Source organism: Sapajus apella, unplaced genomic scaffold, assembly GCF_009761245.1.
Source record: "Sapajus apella isolate SASKATOON/1434 unplaced genomic scaffold, GSC_monkey_1.0 scaffold97, whole genome shotgun sequence".
NCBI lineage: Eukaryota > Metazoa > Chordata > Mammalia > Primates > Cebidae > Sapajus > Sapajus apella.
The window spans coordinates 1,530,347-1,557,007 of NW_022437037.1; the positions used below are offsets into that span (position 1 = coordinate 1,530,347).

The window sequence follows — 26,661 nt, forward strand, 5'->3', positions numbered from 1 at the left end:
TTAATTGCCCAATTTATTTGAATCAAGGATGTGACTGATTTTATAAGAAAAAAAACACAAATGACCAGTAAACATAAGTAAACAGTGCCAGCCTCATTCATAATTTAGAAAATGCAGATCAGAACAGGAATGAATCATGTCACTTAGGAGATATGCAGACTTTATTTTTTTGTTTAAATGACATCCAGTGTTGGTAAGAGTGCTAAATAGACACTGTCATTGATTGTTGGTGAGAGTGTGACTTGGTGTAGGCTTTCTGGCAAGTAATTTGGTAATATGTACCAGAAATTTTTTTATTATTTATTTATTTTTTTAAATTTTTTTTTTGAGATGGAGTTTCACTCTTGTTACCCAGGCTGGAGTGCAATGGCGCCATATCGGCTCACCGCAACCTCCGCCTCCTGGGTTCAGGCAATTCTCCTGCCTCAATCTCCTGAGTAGCTGGGATTACAGGCACGCACCACCATGCCCAGCTGATTTTTTGTATTTTTAGTAGAGGCGGGGTTACCTCATGATCCACCCACCTCGGCCTCCCAAAGTTCTGGGATTACAGGCTTGAGCCACCGTGCCCGGCCCAGAAATTTTTTTAAAAAAATTAGCTAGGCATAGTGCCATGCCTATTGTCCCAGCTACTCAAGAGGCTGAGGCAGGAGGATTGCTTGATGACCCAAGAGTTCAAGGCTATGTCAAATGCACAGCTCTTCAACCCGGCAATTCCACTGGTAGAAATTAAGCTATAGGTATTTCCAAAGGTATGCAAGATAGTTACGTAAAAATATCTATTGTAGCATTGCTTGTGATTTCAAAACCCCTGCCAACTGAAATTCTGTAAGAGGAGAACTGCTTAAATTACGATACATCCATATACAGGTATTGATCGACTTACGACCTATGCAACTTACGACCGTTCGACTTTACGACCACAATCGCTAGCCACGACTGCTTCGCGTCTGGCAGCGCAAACGTTGCCCAGTTGGGCGTACGACAGCGCGGACCAGCTTCCGGCAGCACTACCATCTCCGCATGCACCATTTTAACTGTTATCCCAGACTCGGTGCAGCAATTTGTGTTTTGTGTCTTGGATATTTTTCATCAAACCCCTCCCAAGATGTCTACCAAGAGGAAATCGTCTTTGTCTACGCCTCAGCCTGCCAAGAAGGAAAGAAAGGCCATCGATCTCGACACGAAAATGAAGGTAATTAAGCAGTACGAAGGAGGAAAGAAAGTGAATGTGATCGCACGTGATACGAAGTTATCACACTCAACTGTGTCGACGATTTTGAAAGATAAAGAAAGAATTCGTGAAGCTGTGAAAGGTTCTGCACCCATGCGATCAACAGTTATAACAAAACAACGAAGCGGGCCCATCCACGAAATGGAGAAATTGCTATATATTTGGATGGAAGATCAAATTCAAAAACGGACACCATTAAGTCTTTCTACTGTGCAGATGAAGGCGAGAAGTCTATTTCAGACTCTGAAGGAGCGTGCTGGAGAAGATTACAGTCAAGAATTTGTAGCAAGCACTGGCTGGTTCCAGAGATTCAAGAAAAGATTCCAAATGCATAGTGTTCGAGTGACTGGAGAAGCAGCGAGTGCTGATGAGGAAGGAGCACGTAAGTTTGTTGATAGTCTGGATGAATTAATTACAGGTATCGATCGACTTACAACCTATGCAACTTACGACCGTTCAACTTTACGACCACAATTGCTAGCCACGACTGCTCCACGTCTGGCAGCACAAACGTTGCCCAGCTGGGTGTACGACTGCGGACCAGCTTCCGGCAGCACTACCATCTCCACGTGCATATAGCCTACTCAACTTAGGACCAGATCATGTTACGACCAGTCTGTCGGAACCCATCGTGGTCGTAAGTCAAGCACTGGCTGTACAGATGAGGGATATCTAGCAGAACAGATTTTCTGTTAAATAGCCCATTTTCTGATACAAATGACATAAAATGAACAAAGAAAATTATGATATATAACAACAATGAAAGAAAATTATGATAAAATATGACTTAAAGATTTTTATAACATCATTTCACAGTACTGTACATATAGCCTACTCAACTTACGACCAAATCGTGTTACGACCGGTCTGTCAGAACCAATCGTGGTCGTAAGTCGAACACTAGCTGTAATAGAAAGCTATGTGGTCATTAAACAGAATGAGTTAGCTCTTTTTGTGCTAATGTGGGAAGATCTCCAAGATATATTAAGTGACAAAAGCTAAGTGTAGAATAAAATGTAGGTAATGAACCCAGTTGAGTAGGGATTTTTAAAGGATGTATATGATTTATTCTGATATATGCACAGAGAAGTTTCTAGAAATAAAAACAGGAATTTAATGGTGATTTCCTTTGGGGGAGACTAGGAATAAATGATGGAGATTTTTTTTTTACACCTTTCTATAAATTTTTTTACATGTGCATGTGTTATCCCACACCCCCTTTTTCAAATAGCTAAAAACAAAATTCTACAGTGGTGAGATCTAGCAGAGAATCTGTTCACCCAGATGTAGTTTCCAGAATTTACATACTTTTAGTCTACTCATTTATATAGTCAACTTTTCTTTTTGAAATTACGAATACCTAAATAGTTTTTCTCATGATCTATTTTTGTTTTAAATTACTATGAAATGTTTTAAGATGTATAAAACTATAATACTTCACTCTAAAAACACTACCTTTTAAGATTATTAAGGACTAATCTGGCATTTTGGGCATCTTAGAGGAGGCAGAGTGATGTGATAGGAAAAACAGCATAGAGACTTTAGAGTCATACAGACCTGAATTTACATTTCGACTTAATACAAACTAGCTTTTAACCTTGGGAAAGTTACTTATATAGCTGAACTTCAGATTATCAAGCCCTGCATTTGCAGAGTAATTATAAAGATTAAGTAAAAAAAGGTATGCAGTCCCTAGCATGTCATAATTACTCACGAAACCTTCATTTCTTCTCTTGTCATCTCTCCCTGTCCCTCAAAGATGACTTTCAGTCTTTGCGTTATCTGGCTCTTTTATATCACACTTAGGAAACTTGGGGCTGGGCGCGGTGGCTCATGCCTGTCATTCCAGCACTTTGGGAGGCCAGGCGGGCATATCACTTGAGTTCAGGAATTCGAGACCAGCCTGGACAACGTGGCGAAACTGTCTCTGCAAAAAATACAAAAATTAGCCAGGTGGTGGTCATGCCTGAAGTCCCAGCTACTCAGGAGGCTGAGATGGAAGGATCACCTGAGCCTGGGAGTTCGAGACTGCAGTGAGCTGTGATCACGCCAGTGCACTCCAGCCTGGGTAACAAGAGTGAAACCCTGTCTCAAAAAATAAAAAAAAAAAAATCAAAGAAAACTTGGTAATTTAGCAATGTTTGGATATAGGATCAGAGCAAGGTGACACAGCAGTGATAAATCGTTTTGGTGTTTTTTTGGTTTTTGTTTTTTGTTTTAATTACAGAATTGTGGGGGATTGTGGAGTATGGGCAGAATCTCTAGCACAGCTCATCTTGTATGCCATTGTTAGGAATTGTTTCTAATGCTTGACTTACCCCACAGAATATATTTACAGTAGCAACACAGGCAATGCCTTATTCTTTGTTATAACTGTGTCTTCTGATTGACTGTGTTAGGTAGCAGGGACATACTATCCTCTTTGGTCTATAACTCTTTAGACAGTTTGGAAATCATGAGATAAGAATACCTCACCTTACAGTTTCATTCGATTTCCTATCCTCAGAAGCTCTTAAACGGCTAAAATTCTGGCAGCGGCTAGAGAAACCTGCATTGCTCAGGGCCTGAGTAACTGTGCCCATCTGGTTCTGAAAGACCAAAGGTGCAACTGTCCTGTCCTTCCCACTCCAGCCCCCAGGCCCCTCATTCCCTGACTATACTCTAGCCTAATGGTCTCCTTCTAATTCCTTGAAATTGCCAAATTCATTCCTGCCTCTGAGCCTTTGCATACACTTTTCCTTGTTCCCCCCATCCTGTTCTCCCTCCCTTACAGCCTGTCAAATGTTAAATCTGAGGCTTAGGGCAGGGCCGGGTGGCTCATGCCTCTAATCCCAGCACATTCGGAGGCCAAGGCAGGTGGATCACAAGGTCAGGAGATCAAGACCATCCTGGCCAACATGGTGAAACCCTGTCTCTGCTAAAAATACAAAAATTAGTTGACTGTGGTGGCACATGCCTGTAATCCCAGCCACTTGGGAGGCTGAGGCAGGAGAATGGCTTAAACCAGGGATTCAGAGGTTGTGTGAGCCGAGATTGCACCACTGCACTCCAGCCTGGCAACAGAGCAAGACTCCGTCTCAAAAAAAAAAAAAAAAAAAAAAATCTGAGGCTTAAAAATTCTGTCATTTTGAGCTTGGCACAGTGGTGTATGTGCAGTCTCAGCCACACAGGAGGCTGAGGTGAGGGGATCACTTGAGCCCAGGATTTCAAGACTACAGTGGCTATGATCGTGTCACTACGCTGCAGCCTGAGTAAAAGAGTGAGACCCTCATCTCTTTAAAAAAAAAAACCGCCAGGAGCGATGGCTCATGCCTGGAATCCCAACACTTTAGGAGGTTGAGGTGGGTGGATCATTTGTAGTTAGGAGTTCAAGACGAACCTGGGCAACAAAGCAAGAGCCCTGTCTCTACAAAAAAAAAAAAAAAAAAAACTTTTTATTTTTTTAAAAAACTGGCTGGGCATGTGCATATAGTCCCAGCTACTCAGGAGACTGAGGCAGGATGATTGCTTGATCACCCAAGACTTCAAGGCTGCAGTGAACTATGATTGTGCCACTGCACTCCAGCCTGGGCAACAGAGCAAGGCCCATCTCATTTAAAAAAAAAGCTCTGGGCTGGGCGCGGTGGCTCAAGCCTGTAATCCCAGCACTTTGGGAGGCCGAGGCGGGTGGATCACGAGGTCAAGAGATCGAGACCATCCTGGTCAACATGGTGAAACCCCGTCTCTACTACAAATACAAAAATTCAGCTGGGCATGGTGGCGTGTGCCTGTAATCCCAGCTACTCAGGAGGCTGAGGCAGGAGAATTGCCTGAACCCAGGAGGCGGAGGTTGCGGTGAGCCGAGATCGCGCCATTGCACTCCAGCCTGGGTAACAAGAGTGAAACTCTGTCTCAAAAAAAAAAAAAAAAAGTTCTATTGTTTGAATGGGTGTCATGTTTGTTTTAACTATAAATATTTACAATACTTGGTTTTACTTAGGAGATTTGTATAGCTTACAAATCCTGTCACTGAGGATTCAGTTCTCTTCCCCACAGACACAGAGACAAAATCAGGAGCTCCACAAGGAGCAGTGGTGAGTCCTGCTTTTGGCAAACTCAAACCTGCAAGCTTTGCTCTTGGGATTGAATTCTTCACCCATTAGGGCCCATAAGCTAGTGTACTTTGTGGAACTTGGACTTTGTCTTAATGATGGAGCAGGGGATAAAATCAGTTTCTCTTTGGACTGGAATTAGTACTAATTTTTCTTTCTCTTACAGCACTGAACAAGATTTGTGATGAAATGGAGCCTGGAACAAACTCTTTTCGGGTAGAATTTCCTGATTTTTCCAGCACCATTCTACAGAAACTGAACCAGCAGCGCCAGCAAGGACAATTATGTGACGTCTCCATTGTTGTCCAAGGCCACATTTTCCGGGCACACAAAGCTGTTCTTGCTGCTAGTTCACCCTACTTTTGTGACCAGGTACTCCTGAAAAACAGCAGGAGAATTGTTTTGCCTGATGTGATGAACCCAAGAGTGTTTGAGAACATTCTCCTATCTAGTTATACAGGACGTCTAGTAATGCCCGCTCCAGAAATTGTAAGTTACCTGACAGCGGCAAGCTTCCTCCAGATGTGGCATGTGGTAGACAAATGCACTGAAGTTTTAGAGGGAAACCCTACAGTCCTTTGTCAGAAGCTAAATCATGGCAGTGACCACCAGTCACCAAGCAGCAGTAGTTATAATGGCCTGGTAGAGAGCTTTGAGTTGGGCTCTGGGGGTCATACTGATTTTCCCAAAACCCAAGAACTGAGGGATGGTGAGAATGAAGAGGAGAGCACCAAAGATGAGCTGTCATCTCAGCTCACTGAGCATGAATACCTGCCCAGCAACTCGTCCACAGAGCATGACCGACTCAGCACAGAAATGGCGAGCCAGGATGGGGAGGAGGGTGCCAGCGACAGCGCCGAGTTCCACTACGCCCGGCCCATATATAGCAAGCCCAGCATCATGGCCCACAAACGCTGGATCCACGTGAAGCCCGAGCGTTTAGAACAGGCTTGCGAGGGCATGGATGTGCACACAGCCTACGACGAGCACCAGGTCACAGAGTCCATCAACACTGTGCAGACAGAGCACACAGTCCAGCCTTCAGGAGTGGAGGAGGACTTTCACATCGGGGAAAAAAAAGTAGAAGCCGAGTTTGATGAACAGGCTGACGAAAGCAATTATGATGAGCAGGTGGATTTCTATGGCTCTTCCATGGAAGAATTTTCTGGAGAGAGGTCAGATGGGAATCTAATTGGGCACAGACAGGAGGCTGCCCTCGCAGCAGGCTACAGTGAGAATATTGAAATGGTAACAGGGATTAAAGAAGAAGCTTCCCACTTAGGATTCTCAGCCACCGACAAGCTGTATCCTTGTCAGTGTGGGAAAAGTTTCACTCACAAGAGTCAGCGAGATCGACACATGAGCATGCACCTTGGTCTTCGGCCTTATGGCTGTGGTGTCTGCGGTAAGAAATTCAAAATGAAGCACCATCTCGTGGGCCACATGAAAATTCACACAGGCATAAAGCCGTATGAGTGTAATATCTGTGCAAAGAGGTTTATGTGGAGGGACAGTTTCCACCGGCATGTGACTTCTTGTACCAAGTCCTATGAAGCTGCAAAGGCTGAGCAGAATACAACTGAGGCTAACTAAAAATAGGATCTGGCCCTTGAGTGGCATGCACAAAAATAAACTATGGTAATTAATGCAAATCTGGGCACAGATGATGCGTGCTACTTGCTATTATGAGAGAAGCTTAAAAAAAAAAAAGGAAGATATTTCTGAAAGACCAGCTCTAAGTAGGCCAATTAAAAAAATCTAATTCCTGAAATTTGTGTGTTCCAGTCCTGGCCTAGAATGGGTAATGGGGTGAGTTAACGCACTGCCCAGCTGGCAAGGTAAACCTTCCGACCAGTTGTGATTGAGAGAGGTGGACGGAGTCACCTGCTCTTGGAACTGGACTCCATCCCACCAGTTCCGTTTCGAGTGGCAACAGCTCTGGATCACTCATTGTTACAAGGTCGTGCTGAAATTTTATTTTGCTCTTGCTATAGATACTTAGATAATATGGATTTGATTTGGTAGCTGTTTCACTGAAGGAAATGCTACTTATGTAAAAGCTACAAATCATGGGATTCCTAGGATGAGAAATTGGTTAACAGAGCTCTCTTTCTGGTGTATTCTTTCTAAAGGATATTTTAACTAAAACTATGGAGATGCTAAGAGAGTGACTTTCTGAATATGAAACAGATAACTTACGGTACAAGTTTCAGTTTCTATAAGATGCCACTACTGTCACAAGGTGTTTCAGACTCTTGATAAGGCAGTGTTTTGTATTTTAGTACTAACATAGAGTTTAAACAGTTGTATCTAATTGTAATTCTCTAGAATGCCAGAGAGAGATATTTCTCATTGGTTTGCTTTCCCAAATCCTGTTTACTTAATTGTAGCCTCCATGCAGTGGGGTCTACTCTGTAGCTGGTAGACGCCAAGCTGCTGTGACTCTGATCACGGTACCACGGGCCACTGCAGCCCCTGCTCTGTCTTAGATTATGGTGCTTTACAAAGAAGGCAGTCAGCGACCATGCTTATTGGGAAGGAGCCACAAGTTGTGGCTGAGACTTCCCTGTGGACTTTAGTAGTTCATAGAGTGTAAGGCGACACTCCACCAATCGGAGAGAGAGCAGATAGGATTCTATGAGTGGTTATACCTAAGGGGAAAAAGCTACCCAAGAAGAACCTTGAAAATACATTCTTTCAAGGTGGAGGAGATACTCTTTAGAGGGGTACACTGAGCTAATACTGCCAGTTCTTTGAGTGCTGGAATGTGGTTTTGAAAGGAGTCCTAAGTTTAGCAAAGTCGTCTACAGATTCATGCTCCCAAATTATAGATAAAGCTGCTTAAATTTTCAAGTCCACGAAGCTATGCCTACCAAAAAAAAAAGAAAAGCAGCTATTCTGAGACCTTTTCTGCCCATCAGTTAGATGGTTTAGGTCAAAAAGAAAGGTATGTTACACATGCTTTTAAGCTGTGTAATCCACCTGAGGTTATTACCAGGGTAGGACAGGGTGCCACTACTATGTCATCTTTTCCATAAGTGTACTGGTTTATTTACTTCTAAACAGAAACTTTTTTTCCTTAAAATAAAAATAATTTTTCTTGGATTTGGGGTGAAATTTTATTTTAATTTGGCTTTGCTGTAATGTAATAGACATTGCTGGCAATGGCCTCTGATTCTCAAGCTCCTAACACCAAGGTGTTTACTTGTTGAACATTGTCTGGAAAGAGGAAAGAAAATACTTATTTACCAGTTAACTCTTGTAAGCAAGATTACAAACAGGGATTTATTCACAACACTGTATCATTCTCGATATATAAAAAGCACTTTGTATTTAAAACTTTATTATAAATATATATATATTGTTTTTTTTTTAAACCTAGAAACTAGATATTACCTCTTGGTTGTTTGCCACATGAATAGCTTCTCTTAGTATTGAAACGTTACCGGTTAGCAGTCCTTTCTCTGTATCTGACACACGTATACGGAGGTGACTGTACAATCAAACCTGATGTCTCCTTTTCTTTTTCTCATGGTAGAGGACAGTGGGTTTTTAGGTATGATCCTAGCCATTATATTTGAGGAGAAATTGTTTTATTACTCCTACTAATTTCAGTACTAAGGTGGTGATGCCATTTTGTTCTGCCAAAAACTGATCACCCTCTCCCATGGTATTAGCAGAACATTTCTGCCGGTTTGGAAGGTTTGTTGTGCCATTTCTCATTGAAGACTATTCCTGTGAGCATTAGGACACTAGGAGAAGAGTCTGCGAGGTAAAAATATAGGTACTCCAGGAGAGTCGTGGTCCTTCAGTTCTGCTGAAATCAGCATAGTACCCTTGTCATGAGGAAGAGTTTTTGTTCAGCCGAGAGTGGTGGCCAGCCTTGGGTGGTAGTTTTGGAAGTAGTCAGCTGTGCCAGGACTTAATATGTTGTGAAGAGAAGAGTGTCTTCTTGAAAGCCTTATGTGTCCATCAGCTACTAAATGTAGAACTGAAATAAGTTTCTCACATCTGTTCTTTTTAAGTTTTTTGTGGTATTTGAGGTTTTGGTAGAAATTGGGATCGTTTATCAGGCAACCAGACCCTGTGAGGTGGTAAGTATCTGAAATGCTGGCCATGTTCAGAGAGGCAGGAGAAGGGCATTGCTTTAGTTTGAATATTAAAAGTGAATTTTTGTACTCTGGGTTTTACCTTTTTTTCCTCCCCACCTTGGGTTGGAGGAATAGTCTCTTCCTTTCACCTCAATACAGCTTTAGAAACCTCTGTCCTTCCTAATGAGTTTGGATCGTTGTGGGTAACATTGTTCAAATAGTCTTTCAGGGATCACGTCAATGGCCTACAACCAAGGTATTTGTCCTCTACTCTGAGTCTTAACTGTGGTTTTTCTTCAACCCTATGGGAAGGGGCTTCAAGGCACCACCAGTGGTATTTAATATTCATACTTACACTGGCCAGACACGGTGGCTCACACCTGTAATCCCAACACTTTGGGAGGCCAAGGCGGGTAGACCACAAAGTCAGAAGTTCAAGACCAGCCTGGCCAAGATGATGACACTCTGTCTCTACTAAAAATACAAAAATTAGCCAGGCGGGGTGGTGGGCTCCTGTAATCCCAGCTGCTTGGGAGGCTTAGGCAGAGAATTGCTTGAACCCAGGAGGCAGAGGTAGCGGTGAGCCTAGATCGCTCCACTGCATTCCAGCCTGGGTGACAGTGTGAGACTCTGTCTCCAAAAAAAAAAAAAAAAGTTTATACTTACACCATGTTTTTACCTTTAGATACACACATGACAGTAATCCACATGGTGAAGTGTATGTCACCATTAACTAAGGAAGAACTGCGATAACTTTCCCTACTGGGCTGTGGGGTGCCTGCAGGCGCTCCAGGGCCCCAGCCTGTTGATTCTGATTCCTAGGTCTCATCTTCCTCTGGTCCCTTTTGGCCATTACTTTAAAAGCTTGCCCAAAAGGATCCCCTCCATTCTAGTGGGCATTTGCTGAACTAACCTGACCCTAAGGCCGGCTTCTAACCATCGGGGAAAGCTACTTAGCCTCCGGGGCTCCCTCCATGAGAGGCTCACACATTCCCAAGCTGCTGTGGAAGTGAAGCTGAGGCATAGCAGAAGCTTCAAAGCCATGCATTCCCTGGGGAAGGGGATGTGCGGTGGCCTCTGGGTGGACGTGGAGAGGGCGCCATCACGACAAGTCCAGGTTTTTGCTTTTGGAAGGTCTGTGATAATTTAGGGTCGCTGGAAACCAGCCATGTTATCCCCGATCCCTTCCATGCCACCAATTTTGTGATTTAGGTTGCGTTAGTGGGTGAATAACTTTGTTCAGTGAAACCAGGGTTTGTTTGGGGTTTTTTCTTTGCTACTTACATATTTAAAGGTACAAGTTTCTTATTTCAGATCTCTACTGATAGTGCCCTATGGGAAGATGCTGGAACACATTTTGCAAATGTGACTTATTTTTTTTTGCTTGAAGCCTGTGTCATGTTAGTTGCTGCTGCCTTCTTTCCTTTTATGAGGTTCCCAATGTTTCGTCCAGAAAAGTACTTTATTTATGCAAGTCAGGTGACTCTTAGGCCACAAAACCATTTGATGATAAACAGATTATCATTAGGTGCATATCTTATTGATATTTTGTGAAATGTTATGCCTATGTTGCAAAAGTTGAATAGTTTTGTCTTTATATATTGCTGTCTTCAGTGCACAGCATGGTTTTACTTAATTGAATGTTACTGTTTAATATTTTCTTCTTATAGAAGAGACCACGCCCTTTTGTATGACATGTTTTAATAAATGTTATCTGTCAACTTTGTAAAAGTTTTGTTTTTCACTATGAGTAGGTGACCACATCTTGTTTGACCCTGGGTTTTACCACCTAAGAATAAAGTTATATGGTGGCCCTTTGGTAAGTAAATGCCAAATAATCTGATCTAATGGGCAGTGAGTGACTGCCAGGCTGGCATTTATAGTGACATTTTACACCCCCACCGGCCCCGTTGGGTACTTGGGGTGTGCTAGAGGCTCTCTGTGTACCCCTCCAGGCCCCCTTGCTGCCATGCACTTCTCTCCAGGAGGCTGGCCACTGTTGACCTGTCCTGGCTTCCTGTCAGGATCCACAGATACTCTGGGAGGAGCCCGGCAGAAGAGAGAACAGAGAAGTCAGGGAATTCATTCCCCTGGCTCCCTCCCGCCAGCTGTGGGTTGGCGGTGGCTGGGCTTCTCTGCCAAGGCCCACAAGTCCTGTCAGGCAACTTCTTGGGGGGTTAGTAGCCACACCCTCCCCTTGTCCCTCAAGCCAGTCTCAGTCCTGACTCCCTGCTTTTGCCAGGCCTCTGGTACATCACTGTCCTCATTGGAGTTTCTCAACCCTGCCTACACCCTTTGTAAATAGTCCCTTTATGAAGCTCTCCTCGGTGACTCCATCTGAATGTGCCATCTGTCTCCTGCCAGGACCCTGACTGATAGCTTAGGTGTCCTCATTTTACCGATGAGCCAGCTGTGATACAGAAAAGGTAGGTGAGGTACCAAAGATCATCCAGTGCCCAGAGCAGAGCTAGGCCTCTGTGCAGGGCCTGTGGATGGCACGCTTGGCAGTGGGTTTCTCCACTGCTCTGTCATGCCTCCACGCACATTAGTGTTCGTTGGATCTTTGCTTCACTTCTCTTGCCCTCCCCCATGCCCAAAGCCTGCCCTCGAGAAGCAGCAGTGGTGCTCTTTCAAAGGCTGCAAGCGCTGCGTATTTCCTACCAACAGCTCATTACCAGAGACACTGCTTGTTTTAGACCAAACTCAACCACCTTCCCACACAAACCTTCTGTTACCACTGTTTGTTGTGAGGCTCTTCCCCTCCCTTTTGCTGATTCTGAAGCCAACTACAGATTGCCTCAGCTAGCTTAGCCATTTTCTGTATAGGGAAGAAGTCACCCAGAAGAAAACACTTCTAGCCTTTATTTGAGGCAGGGGCCTGTCCATCCTGACCAAGGACGAGTAGCTCAGCCCCTGGAGTACGGTGACCTCTTTGACCCCCACTTTCAGCCCTGCAAAGGACCCTGCCAAAGCCCTGGTTACCAGCCGTGCACATCTGGGAAGCTGGTGGGGTTGAAGGAGAGCAGCACTGCAGTTCTTGGGAGGAGAAAGAAGATGGAGCGGTTCGTTTGTGTTTGGGAACAGAAGGGGGTGGGATGTGAGGGGTGTTACCCACATGGAGCATTTAACACCTGTGCAGTTATTTTGATTCCATCACAGTCAGCTCAGGGACTGCTACTTCCCACCCAACCAAAGCGTTCCTTCAGACAGTCCCCATCCTTGGGCATCTTGGAGGGTGCAGGGCTCTAGAACTTACCCCATCAGTGGACCAGTTAGCAGGTCATTCGAAATGAGGTAAGCTTGAACTTGCTGTAACAGTCTGTTATTCCATAAATGATGTAAGATATGTTCTTTCTCAGTGCACATAAGTGAAGGATAAGAACTCTGTGCCCTTGCTTCCAACTCTTAGGTTCTTTTTAAGAAAATGCTCAAAAGTTCAGTGATTGAAGATGGGTGCAAATAACATTTTTTTCCTTTAACAGGGAAACAGCAAAGTAGGGTGGGGATAGGAGTCTTGGAGACTTTTTCTGAACTGGTTTGGCTTGTCTGAATCAAAACCAGTTTTCCTGGTGCGCCGGCTCATGCTTGTAATCCCAGCACTTTGGGAGGCTGAGGCGGGCAGATCACCTGAGTTTGAGAGCAACCTGGCCAACATGGTGAAACCCCGTCTCTACTAAAAATACAAAATTAGCCAGGCATGGTGGCATGCGCCTGTTATCCCAGCTACTCGGGAGGCTGAAGCAATAGAATTGCTTCACCCGGGAGGTGGAGGTTACAGTGAGCTGCACTCCAGACTGGGTGACAGATACTCCGTCTCAAAAAAAAAGTTGATTTTAAAATCTTGTACCACTTTTAATTTCTTCCAAATAAGCCCTAAGTTTAGCCTTGCAAGTAGCTTGATGCAGTTACAGGAAGAGTTACCATTGTCCTTTGAGGGACTTTGTGTACTCTATACAAAAATAATTCATAAGCAGAATTGTAGGTAAATACATATTATTTTTTTAAAGTGGCTTTTTACTTAGACTACGGTGATTATGAGATCTATATTTTTTTCCTCATTCCAAAATAAGAAACCAATACGAAAGCCATTAAATGTATTTTTAACTTAATAAGATACTATGTTACTCCCCAGAGTATTCTATTCTGGTCTGCCTTTGGCAATAGCTAACCTTTGTTAATGGAAGCTACAGGCTGCCTCTAGAACTGCCACTGTCCTGTTAATTTGGGATCAGCAATGCTGTGATAAAATCTCACTTATTAGCGTTCTCAGGAAAGATCCTTAACTGCACAGCATCCCACTCAGGATAGAGGGATGCTGGAGCTGTAAATGCTGCTAGAATTCCTGCAGGAGCTGGCGTAGCTAGAAATTCTGGGCATTAACATGATAGCAAAGTGACCTTGAGCCAAACTAGAAAGGATTCATTTTTGCGTCACATAGAGCATGTCATATTGTGTGAATCTCTTTTGTCTATTCATAATATGAAGAATATAAGAGTGTTTTTCTTGGCCAGAATTTTTACTGCAGTTCTGTATATTTATTGGACTCTGAACACCCACTCAACTCACTCAACACCATGCTGACTTTAATAGATATAAGAAAAATTGGGATTATGGAGTAAAAATAACAGCTCTAAGTGAAGACCCACTGCATGTTTAACATGTGTTAAGTACGTAACTTGGATTAACTCATTTATAACCGAAACATGAAGGAGAATTTCCTTCCAGGCCTCATATCTTGGAAAAGGGTGACAGCTTCCTATTCTGTTGGGGAGATGTTTTTCTTCTTCAGGGAAACCCCTCTCTAAGGCCTTCCTCCTCGGCCAGCAGGGATGTCTGTGTCTGGAGTGAGATGCAGACAGTTGTCCCTCTCAGGACACAAAGCCCAGCTTCTGGTGCTGGGGAGCAAGGACCTAGGCCAGGCTGTCCTACTGATGCTCTTTGGTGGCGGGTGACTCGCCGGATCCCCCTCAGGCTCTTGCGTTGGGCTCTCTGAGGAGGAATAGAGACTCCACCCCCAGACTGTGCTCCAGGCCTGGCACCAGCAGCTAACCCTACTTGAACCCTCCGGTTTAGTAAATACATGTAGAAATTAACCCCAGGAATGCAAAGTACAGTGATTTATTTATTTTCTGATGCAGAGTCTCGCTCTGTGCCCCAGGCTGGAGTGCAGTGGTGCCATCTCGGCTCACTGCAATCTCCACCTGCTGGGTTCAAGCAGTTCTCCTGCCTCAGTCTCCCGAGTAGTTGGGATTACAGGCGCCCACTACCATGCCCAGTTAATTTTTGTATTTTTAGTAGAGAAAGGATTTTGCCATGTTGTTCGTGCTGGTCTTGAACTTCTGACCTCAGAAGTTCATTTGCCTTGGCCTCCCAAATACCGGGATTAGGGGCATAAGCCACCATGCCCAGTCAAAGTCCAGTGATTTTCAAACTAGTAGAAAAGCTTCATCAAGGCCTACTGCAAGGAATGGACAGGGAAAAGGTTGACTCCTCCCCATCCACTTCCGATCAGAGCAGTTTTAATTTCACGTGGCATGGTGGCAAAGGGCTCACTCCTCGCTAGCATTTATATTTCCCTGGGGCCCACTGTGTTCTGCAGCGTTAAACACTTTCCATGATTAAACCTTGACCCTGACACCAACCCTGCCAGGTAGGTGCCATTGCTGTTCCTTCTAACAGGAGAACACTGACTTTCACAGACGGTAAGAAACCCAGGCAGCCGGTGTCCTGGGCCCCACTGAGCTATGTGTGCTCTGTTGCTATCTTGTGACTGCCGGCCCAAGGGCTGAGAAGTCAGAGGAAACCCCACTCTGCCTGCTGGTGCCCTAGTTAGAGAGGCATTCCAAAGGCCAAGGGCTTATCTGGGCCCCTGACCACTGCCCTAGTGTTTATCTCCAGGAGACTGTGGGTCTCAGCACCAGCAGAACCTGCTTATCCCTGGGTTGTTGGGCCCCAAGCTGGCCTGCCCTGTTCCCATTTGCTCTGGGACAGCCACTCCCTCACAGCAGCCTCCACTGCACACGCAGTCTCCTCCCCTTGACTGCTCCAAGGCCTCCTCCTAAGCAGATCTGATGCTGTCACCTCCCACGTGAGGTCCGCCTGGTGGGATCTCAGCTCCTCAGCTTGGCCTCCAAGGCCCTTCCAGATCTGTCATCAGCCCACTTGGTTCTATTCTTCTGCTCCCAACTTGGAACCTGGCTGCCCTCCTAAGGTTTCTCTTGCTTCCTGCATGGATGATTCTGCCTTGAATATTCCCTTCTCTTTTCTATCCACTCCCCTCTGACTTTTCCCCTCCCGGGTGAGCTCCTTCCTATTGTTCTAGGCTCTGCAAAAATTATTGCCATGACACCTTCCCTGAGCATCCTACCCAGCTCACTACTCAGTGATCCCATTTCAGTTTTTTTTGTTTTTGAGACAGAGTCTCCCTCTGTTGCCCAGGCTGGAGTGCAGTGGCATGATCTTGGCTCACTGCTACCTCCACCACCTGCATTCAGGCGATTCTCCTACCTCAGCCTCCACAGAAGCTGGGACTGCAGACACCTCCCACCATACCTGGTTAATTTTTGTATTTTTAGTAGAGACAGGGCCTCACAATGTTGGCCAAGCTGGTCTTGAAGTCTTGACCTCAAATGATCCACCTGCCTCGGCCTTCCAAAGTGCTGGAATTATAGGGGTGAGCCACCACACCTGGTCCCATTTCATTTTGAACTTAGCTCTGCTGTGGTGCTTGTCACTTTGTAATTTTGTATATACCATCCATTCTTCACTCCCTCCCCCCCCACACACACCCACATGTCCCCTGCTAGACAGTGGGCTCCTCCAAAACAGGAACTATGACTTAATTGTCTGCCCGTTCCAGGCACAGTCCTGATCCACAATCAATAAATACTGTTGATTTTTTTTTTTAAATGAATGCAGATTCTCTGTTGAGTCTTTATCTACCAGTTACAGCCATGGACTTTTTGCTTCCAAGGTCTTAGGAAGTACAGGCTCACAACAATCTTACGAAGTGCCCTCTTTCAACTGAGTGTCACCAAAGTGTTGCCAAAATTGCCTGTTAGCTGAGAATTCTGAGATAGGTATGGGTCTTCGTTTCTAACCCAAATGAAGATTTTATGTTTCAGCAGGCACTTAGCTGAAATACTGGACACCGGCTTATATAGGTAAAGTCAGGTGGAAGAAGGCAATGGGATTGATCAGAAAAGGGTTTCTGGTGGAGTTAGTGTCTGTCAAAAGAATTACTGACAGCTGACAACTAGCTTTGGAGGTAGAACAAATGGAACTGACACATTCTCTATTGAATATACCAGACCTCTAGTTATAAAAAGTGACTAATTTTGTTGTTAATTTCTGCTGGGAAGCTTGTTCTAGAAGGGCATATTTTCAGTGAGATTTTGGCACAATCCAAAGCAGATGGTTACATGTTATTTGGTGCTTCGTCTAATATTAAAATTTGTGGCAATTGATTAAGGACTGAAAGTTGCTTTTGGACAGCTTTCAAATTGTGATTGCAAGCTTCAAGTAACAGCAGCACGTTGTAGTCAGGAAGCACAGAATGTGGGCTAGACAACTTAGGAAGTTATATGTACTAAAAACTGTATCATGTGAATTGGCTCTGAAGAGCATGGTGTGAGCCTATTCAGACCACCCGAAGTTAGAAAGGGCAGGAGCGAAGTCTGTGACTCTCACAGGGAGCTCTGCCAAGGAAGTGCCATGCGATTCTGCTGGCAGGAGCTTCAGAAGCATCTTAGGCCACTGTTTCCAATCTTTTCAAGTACTGCAGAAAGATCGGGGTTTATTTATTTATTTATTTTTGAGAGAGTCTCACTCTGTCACCCAGGCTGTTTCCAATCTTTTCAAGTACTATAGAAGGATCATTATTTATTTATTTATTTATTTTTCTATTTATCTATTTTGAGACAGAGTCACACTCTGTCGCCCAGGCTGGAGCGCAGTGGCAGTATCTTGGCTCACTGCAACTTCTGCCTCCCAAGTAGCTGGGATTACAGGTGTGAACCACCATGCCTGGCTCTTTTTTTTTTTTTTTTGTATTTTTAGTTGAGATGGGGTTTTGCCATGTTGCCCAGGCTGGTCTCGAACTCCTGAGCTCAGGCAATCCACTTGCCTCAGACTCCCAAAGTGCTGGGATTATAGGCGTGAGCCACAGCGCCCAGCCTGTTTTAATTATTGAAAATTTTTGCAGGCCGGGCGCGGTGGCTCACGCCTGTAATCCCAGCACTTTGGGAGGCCAAGTCGGGTGGATCACGAGGTCAAGAGATCGAGACCATCCTGGTCAGCATGGTGAAACCCCGTCTCTACTAAAAATACAAAAATTCAGCTGGGCATGGTGGCACGTGCCTGTAATCCCAGCGACTCAGGCGGCTGAGGCAGGAGAATTGCCTGAACCCAGGAGGCGGAGGTTGCGGTGAGCCCAGATTGCACCATTGCACTCCAGCCTGGGTAACAAGAGTGAAACTCCGTCTCAAAAAAAAAAAAAGAAAGAAGAAAAATTTTGCAGAGCGTCCCCTCCACCACATAATAGTTGGTCAAGAAAAATCCAAAATCAGAAAACTGTTGTGAATTCAGTAATGCTTACTGCATTTATATTTATTCTTCAAAAAAATATACAATTGATAGGTAGTAGTGCAAATATATGGGAGACCTCAAAAGTAGGCTTATATCCTTCCAGGTCTGTTCTTTGGCTTAGTCATTTACTCCTTTATTTACCAAAATTGATTCCTGGGCCTATGATGGTGATTCCCTGTCTTCAGGGGTTGTGAAAATCAGTACAAAAAGTAGATTCCTGTCTGTATCTCATAATTGGCTACACCTTATGAATCCAGACCTATAAAAATTTCACCATCAACTTAAAGAGAACAATTCTCAAACAAAGTTAACTGTGCTTGGTAACTGGGACACTCTTAACTGTGAATGTGGTCCAAGCCACTGCGCTTGATTGATCTGTAGGACAAAACTAAAGGCCACTTCTTGTAATAGCAATATAGCTACCTTCAATCACATCTCTTTGCTGGGCGCTTTCAGTTAACTAATAACTTATCACCTGACTTTGAAAACTGGCAAAACTTTCCCATCAAAGATTTCTACTTGTGCCTCCTTCCCACTCCCCTTTTTGAGCAGAACCCTTTTCTTATGTTTCCCCTGCCACAGTTCAGCACGTTGACTTCGCAAGGGCAGTATGGAAGCCACAGAATAAGTCAGACCCTCAAACGGCACTATCCATCTAGTAGGCAGAGTCATGCTTTCAAAAAACCGTAAGCGTCTAATATGTGCTGTTCTAACCACTGGCAATACAGCAGTAAATAAAATAGATTTTTAAAATTCCTGCTGTCCTGGAGTTCACATTCCAAAGACAGACAAGAGTGGTCCCTCTCCAGCGCTAATGAGAAGTACCACGGACTCTCTTGTAGGAACAGGATGCCTATGAAAGATGCAGGGAGAATGGGTAGAATTCTGACCTTGGGAAACGTGGATTGGAGTGAAGAAGAGGCCTTCTCCCGCCAACACCAGAGTGTGAAGAAAGGCACGGAGATGGGAAAGCAGGAGGTAGCCGTGGAAATGCAGCAGGAAAGGTAGGTTGGGGCCAGATTGTTGCCATAGTAACGGCTATCAACTGCCGAGCGTTTACTTATGCCAGGCTCTGTGCTACATTCTGGATGTGTAATCTCATTAGGTCCATACTACAACCCAGCTTGACAGGTGAGGGGAAACTGAGGCTGAGACTGGTTCAGTGACGGAGCTGGAGTTCTGAACTAGGTCATCTGACTCTAACCCCAGCTCATGATGATTACACCACATTGCTGCACAAGGTCACGAAGGGCCGCAGATCCCAGGCTGAGGAGCAGTGGACTTGATTTCATAGGAGCTCATTAGAGCTTCCAGGAAGATTAACCTGAATGATAGGATCTAGGACGTGGTGTTTGTGCTGCATTCCCTACACGGGCTGAGTAACTAATAATAGGCTTGCCAATATGGTTTCCTGGGTGTGGAACAGGTGCCTGGAGGGAGGAGCCACTAGGAACCCAGGTAGGTCAAGTTCAAAGTCAGTGATGAAATGAGGCAAACCCAACTCCTAGAAGCCTAACGCAGGGGGCAGGTGGGGGGTGGCTGTTGTTAGCCTAGGTAGGGCCATTTGAGAAGAAGGATTGCAGAGGTTCCTAAACCTGGTTTTCTTCCATGGAACTTTTGCCTCTGGCAGTGGTCACACACCTTCCAGTCATGTATGCCAAACTCCAATGAGCAATTCCTTTCATATAACTCAAGCATTTCTCCATCAGTGTCCTCAGGATGAGCCATGCTCATGCCTTCCTTTCCGTGAGGCTCATGCGGGGAAGGGCGGCCGGCAGGGAATGTCAGAAACCCTGTCCCACACACATACTTCAGAGGTCCAATCCTTCAGACCTGGAAGGTGATTGTCCCCACCCATCCTCATTGTCTCTCACCTGGGTGATGGCACCAGCCTGGCCTCCCCACTTCACGTCATCCTACACACTCCTGTCTGCCTCGCTTTTTGAAAACCTCGTGCTGCCAGGCTGCTCAGAAACCTCCACAGGGTTCCCAGTTCCTGCTGAAGCAGACCTATAGACCCATGCTTAGTCCAGCCCGTAGGCTTGGACTTTCTTTCTGGTTTCCTTCCCCACTTCTGCATTCCACTTACTCTACTCTCCAGCCAAATCTCAGAGTCCTCAACGTTCAGGTGAATGTAGGCATTGCTAATGCTGTACCCTTAGGGAGGCCCCCTTTGTCCTCTCTCCTTCTGCCAGAATCCTACCAATTAGGCAAGGCTATTTTGTTTTTGTTTTTTGAGATGGAGTCTTGCTCTGTCACCCTGGCTGGAGTGCAGTGGCCGATCTCAGCTCACTACAACCTCTGCCATCCAGGTTCACATGATTCTCCTGCCTCAGCCTCCTGAATAGCTGGGGACTATAAGTGCGTGCCACCATACCTTTTGTTTGTTTGTTTGTTTTGAGATAGAGTCTCTCTCTGTCACCAGGCTGGAGTGCAGTGGTATGATCTCAGCTCACTGCAACTTCCACCTCCCAGATTCAAGTGATTCTCCTGCCTCAGCCTCCTGAGTAGCTGGGACTACAGGCGCCTGCCACCATGCCCAGCTAATTTTTTGTATTTTTAGTAGAGACGGGTTTTTACCATGTTGACCAGACTGGTCTCAAATTCCTGATTTCAGGTGATCCACCTGCCTTGGCCTCCCAAAGTGCTGGAATTACAGGCATGAGCCACCACGCCCAGCCTTTTTTTTTTTTTTTTTTTTTCCCAGAAGGAGTCTCGTTCTGTCACCCAGACTGGAGCGCAAATGATGCTATCCCAGCTCACTGCAACCTCCACCTCCCAAGTTCAAGCAATTCTCCTGCCTCAGCCTCCCGAGTAGCTAGGACTACGGGCATGTGCCATCACACCTGACTAATTTTTGTATTTTTAGTAGAAACCGGGGTTTTATCATGTTGTCCAGGCTGGTCTCGAACTCCTGACTTCAGGTGATTAGATCCACCTGCCTCAGCCTCCCAAAGTGCTGGGATTACAGGCGTTAAGCCACCACACCCAGTCTATTTTTTATTTTTTGACAGTATCTTGCTCTGTCGACCAGGCTGGAGTGCAATGGCACTGTCTCGGCTCACTGCAACCTCCACATCCTGGGTTCAAGTGAATCTTGTGTCTCAGCCTCCTGAGTAGCTGGGACTATAGGCATGTGCCACCATGCCCGGCTAATTTTTGTATTTTTAGTACAGATGGGGTTTCACCATGTTAACCAGGCTGGTCTCCTGACCTCAGGTGATCTACCCGCCTCAGCCTCCCGAAGTGCTGGGATTACAGGCATGAGCCACCGTGTCCTCTAAAAAACTTTTGCTTTTCTAGCCCAGCATCATTGGTCCCTCCTTAAAACTCCATAAAGCTTAGGCCGTGTCCTGCACACAGGCATCATGTGGAGCACATTTCTAGTTCTGTGAGGACCAGAGGGCTAGATGACCAGCCTACTTCTGTGTTCCTTACAGCCTAGGGCCTGCCACCAACTGCTGCTTGTTCAGTTGAAGTCACAACAGTCTCCTACGGTCTTGAGACAGGCTTGGGAGTGGCAGTAGCAGAGTGAGAGACTAGGGAGACCGAAATACTCCCTGAGATCCAGAAATACCCAATTCCTGTTCTGCTGAGAGCTACAAATGAACAAAACTGCACCCTTACTGGTTGTGTTGCCTCTTGTAAATTCAGTCATCCAGTTGGCGGGGCACAGTGGCTCACGCCTGTAATCCTAACACTTTGGGAGGTCGAGGCGAGGGATCACCTGAGGTCGAGAGTTCAAGACCAGCCAGACCAACATGGAGAAACCCTGTCTCTGCTAAAAATACAAAATTAGCCAGGCATGGTGGTGTATTCCTATCATCCTAGCTACTCAGGAGGCTGAGGAAGGAGAATCACTTGAACCTGGGAGGCGGAGGTTGCTGTGAGCCAAGATCGTGCCATTTGCACTCCAGCCTGGGCAACAAGAGTGAAACTTCTTCTCAAAAAAAAAAATCCAGTAAATACAAATTTTTCATAACCAGGCACTCCTAGCCAGGCAGGACCTGCTTCAGAATTACTGGGTGTCACAGGTCTGCTTTGTCACATTCAAGTTTCTCCCCTCTTGGGAACTGAAATGTGCTCACCCACAGAGAAGCTCCTGCAGTTCCTCCACCAGCCTGGCCCACCAGCATCTGTCACAGCTGGTGTGTGATGCCTGGGATCAGGAACTGATCACTTCACAAGCCAGAGTGGTCTGACCGGGCCTTACGTCAGTCACCCCCTACTCCGCCCCTAGCCGAGCTGCTTCTGCCCCTCCTGGTCTCTGCACCCTCTCTGCAAATGGATATCCATGGTCATTCAGGCTAGATTTTCTTTTGGAACTTAGAAAAATGACTAGCTTGGCTGACTTTAAAAACGCAGTCTCTTGTTCTTTGAGTAATCTTATCAGGGTCACAAACCTTCCTTTTAGAAGTCTGGACCCCAAATTGCCTCCTTTTGCCTTGGGCAGGATGAAAGTCAACTTGTTCTACCGAATGCCTGGGAGGTAGCTTGTCCTGTGATCAGAGTTGGGGTGTGGGGGGATTCTACTGGGTAGAAGGGCAGCCTCCTTTGTGGTTGGGAGCTCCTCCCCAGATATGACCCTTATCTGCTCCAGGCAAAATTGTTACATGCTCTTACAGATTTCCTCCTGTAACAGCTGCACTTTCCAGCAGCTGCTGACCCCTGGCCTTCAGCAGGGGTAATGATACAGAACTTGCACAGACAGTGATCCAAGGAAGAGACCCTGGATAAACGTGCCCCCACACCCTTTTTCAGTAGAAAAGGAAGGTTTTCTCTTGGTAGAGTTTAATGACCCCTGTGAACACAAGAGAATTGGGCTGAATGCACCATTCTTTCCATTGCACTGTTAAACAAGAAATGTACACAAAAGCTTGCATTATCATTGTGTGATTCAGTCATGGACCTCAGGATTTCCTGCTGGCCACATGCACTTTTTTTTTAGTAACTGAAGTATGATCAAGCATAAAAGCACAAATCATAAATGTACAACTCAATGAATTTTCACAAAATGAATGGCCCCATGTCACCAAGTTTCTAGATCGAAAAACATGGAGCTCACAATCTCCCTCGTTCTTCTTTCCCAAGATAACCAGCCCTATAGAGTAGTTTTGCCTATCTTTGAACTCAATAAAAATGGGATCGTAGTGGCTGGGTGCGGTGGCTCATATCTGTAATCTCAGCATTTGGGGAGGCTGAGGTGGGAGGATTGCTTGAGCCCAAGAGTTTGAGACCAACCTGGACAACACAGGGAGACCCTGTTTCTACAAAATAACATTAAAAAAAATTTTTTGCTAGACATGGTGGCATATGTTTGTAGTCCCAGCTATTCAGGAGGCTGAGGTGGGAGGATTGCTTGAGCTCAGGAGGTCAAGGCTGCAGTGAGCAGGGATTGTACCACTGCACTCCAGCCTGGGCAACACAGTGAGACCCCATCTCAAAAAAAAAAAATTGTTCAGCAAATATTCTTGCATCTGGCTTCTTTTTCTCAATGTTATGTTTCTGAGCTTTGTCCATGTTGCCTGTGATTATAATTCCCCACACTTGTTCTGAATTAATTTGTTCTTTAGAGGGGATGATCCCCCAAACTGCAGCTCAAGCTCCATTAGAGTGCCATACTCCACAGCAGACAGTTCCAGCTAGGATGAAGATAGTTGCACACAGTCCTCATCCTGCTAACCACAGCATTCCCATCTACAGGAACATGACACAAGCAAGGGACCATGGGTATTTGGGGAAATTCATGTGCAAAACAATATGGCTTAAGCTGTAATGAACAAAGAAAAGGCCACGCTTACAATTTTGCTTTCAATTCTTTCTCATGAGTTTCTGGGTCTCCTGACATAGAAGGCTATCATCCGACTGTCTTTGGAGTATGATTTAGAATTCAACGCCTTTCTGCTGAAGACGTTTCACTGGAAGAGGAATCCAAAAGCTAAGATATCTGCAAACATGAAGAAGTGCCCCATCCATTTCACTGAAAAGAATTGCTGTCCCACAAGTGGGTTTCTGGAACATATTGTTGGTACAAGAGTGATGATGGAGGAGAGGGTGATGCAAGTGATTCTCCCACTGGGAGAGAGAACAAGGTCAGTTACACCCAGCCCTCCTGGGGCTTCACTGTTGATCATCTCTCACAAATGGACTCTGCCTGCTTTTCAGCTGTATGGAAAGGCAGGGTGAGCAGCAGTTTTGAGATGACATTGGCACAAGGACCCAGGAAGGCTGGCATGGTGAGGGATGTTCTGCCTACAGGCAGGGTGGTTGGAATGCTGCCTGATCCAAAGGGTGCTATGAATCTGTGTTCCCTGGTTCTGAGCCACCTCGTCCCTGCGGGAGCCTGACCTCTTTTTGTCCTTCCTTTGTTCCTTATTTTAAAACATTTATTGAGCACTTGCCGGTGCCCAGCGTGGTGTGGGAAATAAGACAGTCCCTGCCCTCAAGGATGCCCGTGGCAAATGGAGATGCTGGTGACTTCTAAGAACCACGAGAGAGCAAGACAAGGTCCCTGTGGTTAAGCTGCTTATGCCTGACAGTCAGCAGATGTCCAGGCTCAGTGTGATAGTTCCCAGGTACGCTGGGCGTGATAGAGAAGCCACAGGAAAATAAGACCTCATCTCAACAAACCCCAGCCTGGATGTAAGAACGATCTATTGCATGTTTATCACACACTAGACTCTTTGTAAAGCACAAGACAATCATCATCTCATGGGACTACTCCCAACCACCCTGTGGGATTAAACCATGATCTTCATCCCATAGATGAGGAAACAGAAGCTCAAAAAAGTTAAGCATCTTCTTTGTTCAATGAGTTTTGACAATGGAAACTGGTCCTTAATTTATTGCTTGACTAGAAGTTGAGCCACCTCTAACAAGACTTCAGGTCTGAAAGTTCTGTTGAAGAGAATGGGTGCAGGCGACCCACTTATCTGAATGTCCTGTGAATACTGGAGCCAAGTATTAGGGAAAGTCTTTCGGCATATATTTGTCAGCTAAGCCAGGCTTCCAGGTTTGGAAATTAAAAACCTGCTTTGGTTCCAGCCAGGAGTAGGGATTGAAGCAGAGATACTGAGATTCCCTCCGTGCAAAAAAGTGCTCTGGATGAATTTAACCTAATGACTAGTTTGGCAATGAGCATTAGGATTTCTGGAAGTTCTAAAAGCTATTTACTCTCAGGGAGAAAAACGGTATCTTTCAAGCTAGGGAAATAGAAATAAAGAAAGGGCCAAGATACCCCAGCCTTCTGGAGTCTTGATTGACAAGGAAGGCATCCTCCCCTTTGAACAGAGACAGCTCTTCAGTCTATGAGGTGGGAGGGAGGGAGGGAGCAGATCAGTTGAAGACTTTTCTCATTAAGTGGCCAGAGGCAAAGATTCCACAGAGCTAAGCTCCATGATGAAAGGGAAGCCCAGAATGACAGCAAGTCAGGGGTGGAGTGGGGGAAGGGGAGGCCTGGAGGAGGGCAGGGGGAAACAAAGCCAGGGTGCGCCTCCACACGGCGCGGCCCCCTCACTGCCCCCTGCATTGCTACCATCTGCTCTGCCCCTCCTATGCCAACAGCTTCTATTGACCCACCACCAACTGAGTGCAAGGTTCTGCAGACCACTTTACCTCTGCTATCTCCTGGGATGCTTCTAACAACCAGCTGGGGCCAGTACTATGACCACGCCCATTTTACAGAAGAGAAACTTGGGGTCCAGAAGGTCTGATTAACTTTCCAAAAGGCTCATGGTTTTTACCACAAGTGCCCAATCTTGGAAATGCAGTGACAGAAGTCAGTTGCCCAGCAACAGTGGAAGCACTGAATGTGAAAACAAGGCCAGTGAAGTTCTGGGCCAGGGATGGTGGGCAGGACTACAGAGCTGGGACCAGGAGACAAAGGGGACCCAAGAGCTGATGAGGAGCAGATCCCAGAGGGGCCAGCAGAAGAGGACTGGTCAGGGCAGGGCCAGCACACAGGGCTAAAGTAAACCCCTGCTCACCATCAGCAGACAGGAAGATGGCCAGGAAGGCAGGTCACGGTACCAGGGGTCCCTGCTCCCCTGACATCCGTGAGCATCCTTTTATTTCATAGAGTAGGACAAGACTAGAAGTAAAGTAAGAATTCAAACTACTATTAAAACACCCTCAGTCGGGTGAGGTGGCTCACACCTGTAATCTCAGCACTTTGGGAGGCTGAGGTGGGCAGATCATGAGGTCAGGAGTTCAAGACCAGCCTGACCAACATGGTGAAACTCTGTCTGTATAAAAAATACAAAACGTAGTTGAGTGTGGTGGCATGCACCTGTAATCTCAGCTACTCAGGAGTCTGAGGCAGGAGAATCGCTTGAACCTGGTAGGCAGAGGTTATAGTGAGCCGAGATTGTACCACTGCACTCCAGCCTGGGCGACAGAGTGAGACTATCTCAAAAAAAAAAAAAAAAAAAAACGACCCTCATTGGCAATGTATTTCTTCTCTAGTTCCCCATTCCCAGTTTATTTTTCCCACAGCCCTTCTCATCATCTAGCATACCATACAGTTACTTAACTGTTCCTCTCCTTCCTATGAAAGCATGAGATAGCATGTAAGCTTAAGGGCATGGATTTTTTTCCCCGTCTTGGTTTTTGGTGTGTGTGTGTGTGTGTGTGTGTGTGTGTGTGTGTGTGTGTGTGTGTG

General features: G+C 45.6%; 1 protein-coding gene across 2 annotated transcripts in view; it reads left to right on the top strand.

Annotated features, from left to right (window-relative positions):
- The window catches only part of ZBTB43 (zinc finger and BTB domain containing 43), a 32,946-nt gene extending 21,799 nt beyond the window's left edge, over positions 1–11,147 (top strand). For both annotated transcript variants that reach the window (XM_032257273.1, XM_032257272.1), the window contains one exon: positions 5,492–11,147. In XM_032257273.1, the coding sequence (XP_032113164.1) occupies positions 5,515–6,918 (1,404 nt within the window). In that variant the 5' untranslated portion in view covers positions 5,492–5,514 and the 3' untranslated portion in view covers positions 6,919–11,147. The remainder of the gene's footprint in view (positions 1–5,491) is intronic.
- Positions 11,148–26,661: the final 15,514 nt, after the last annotated feature.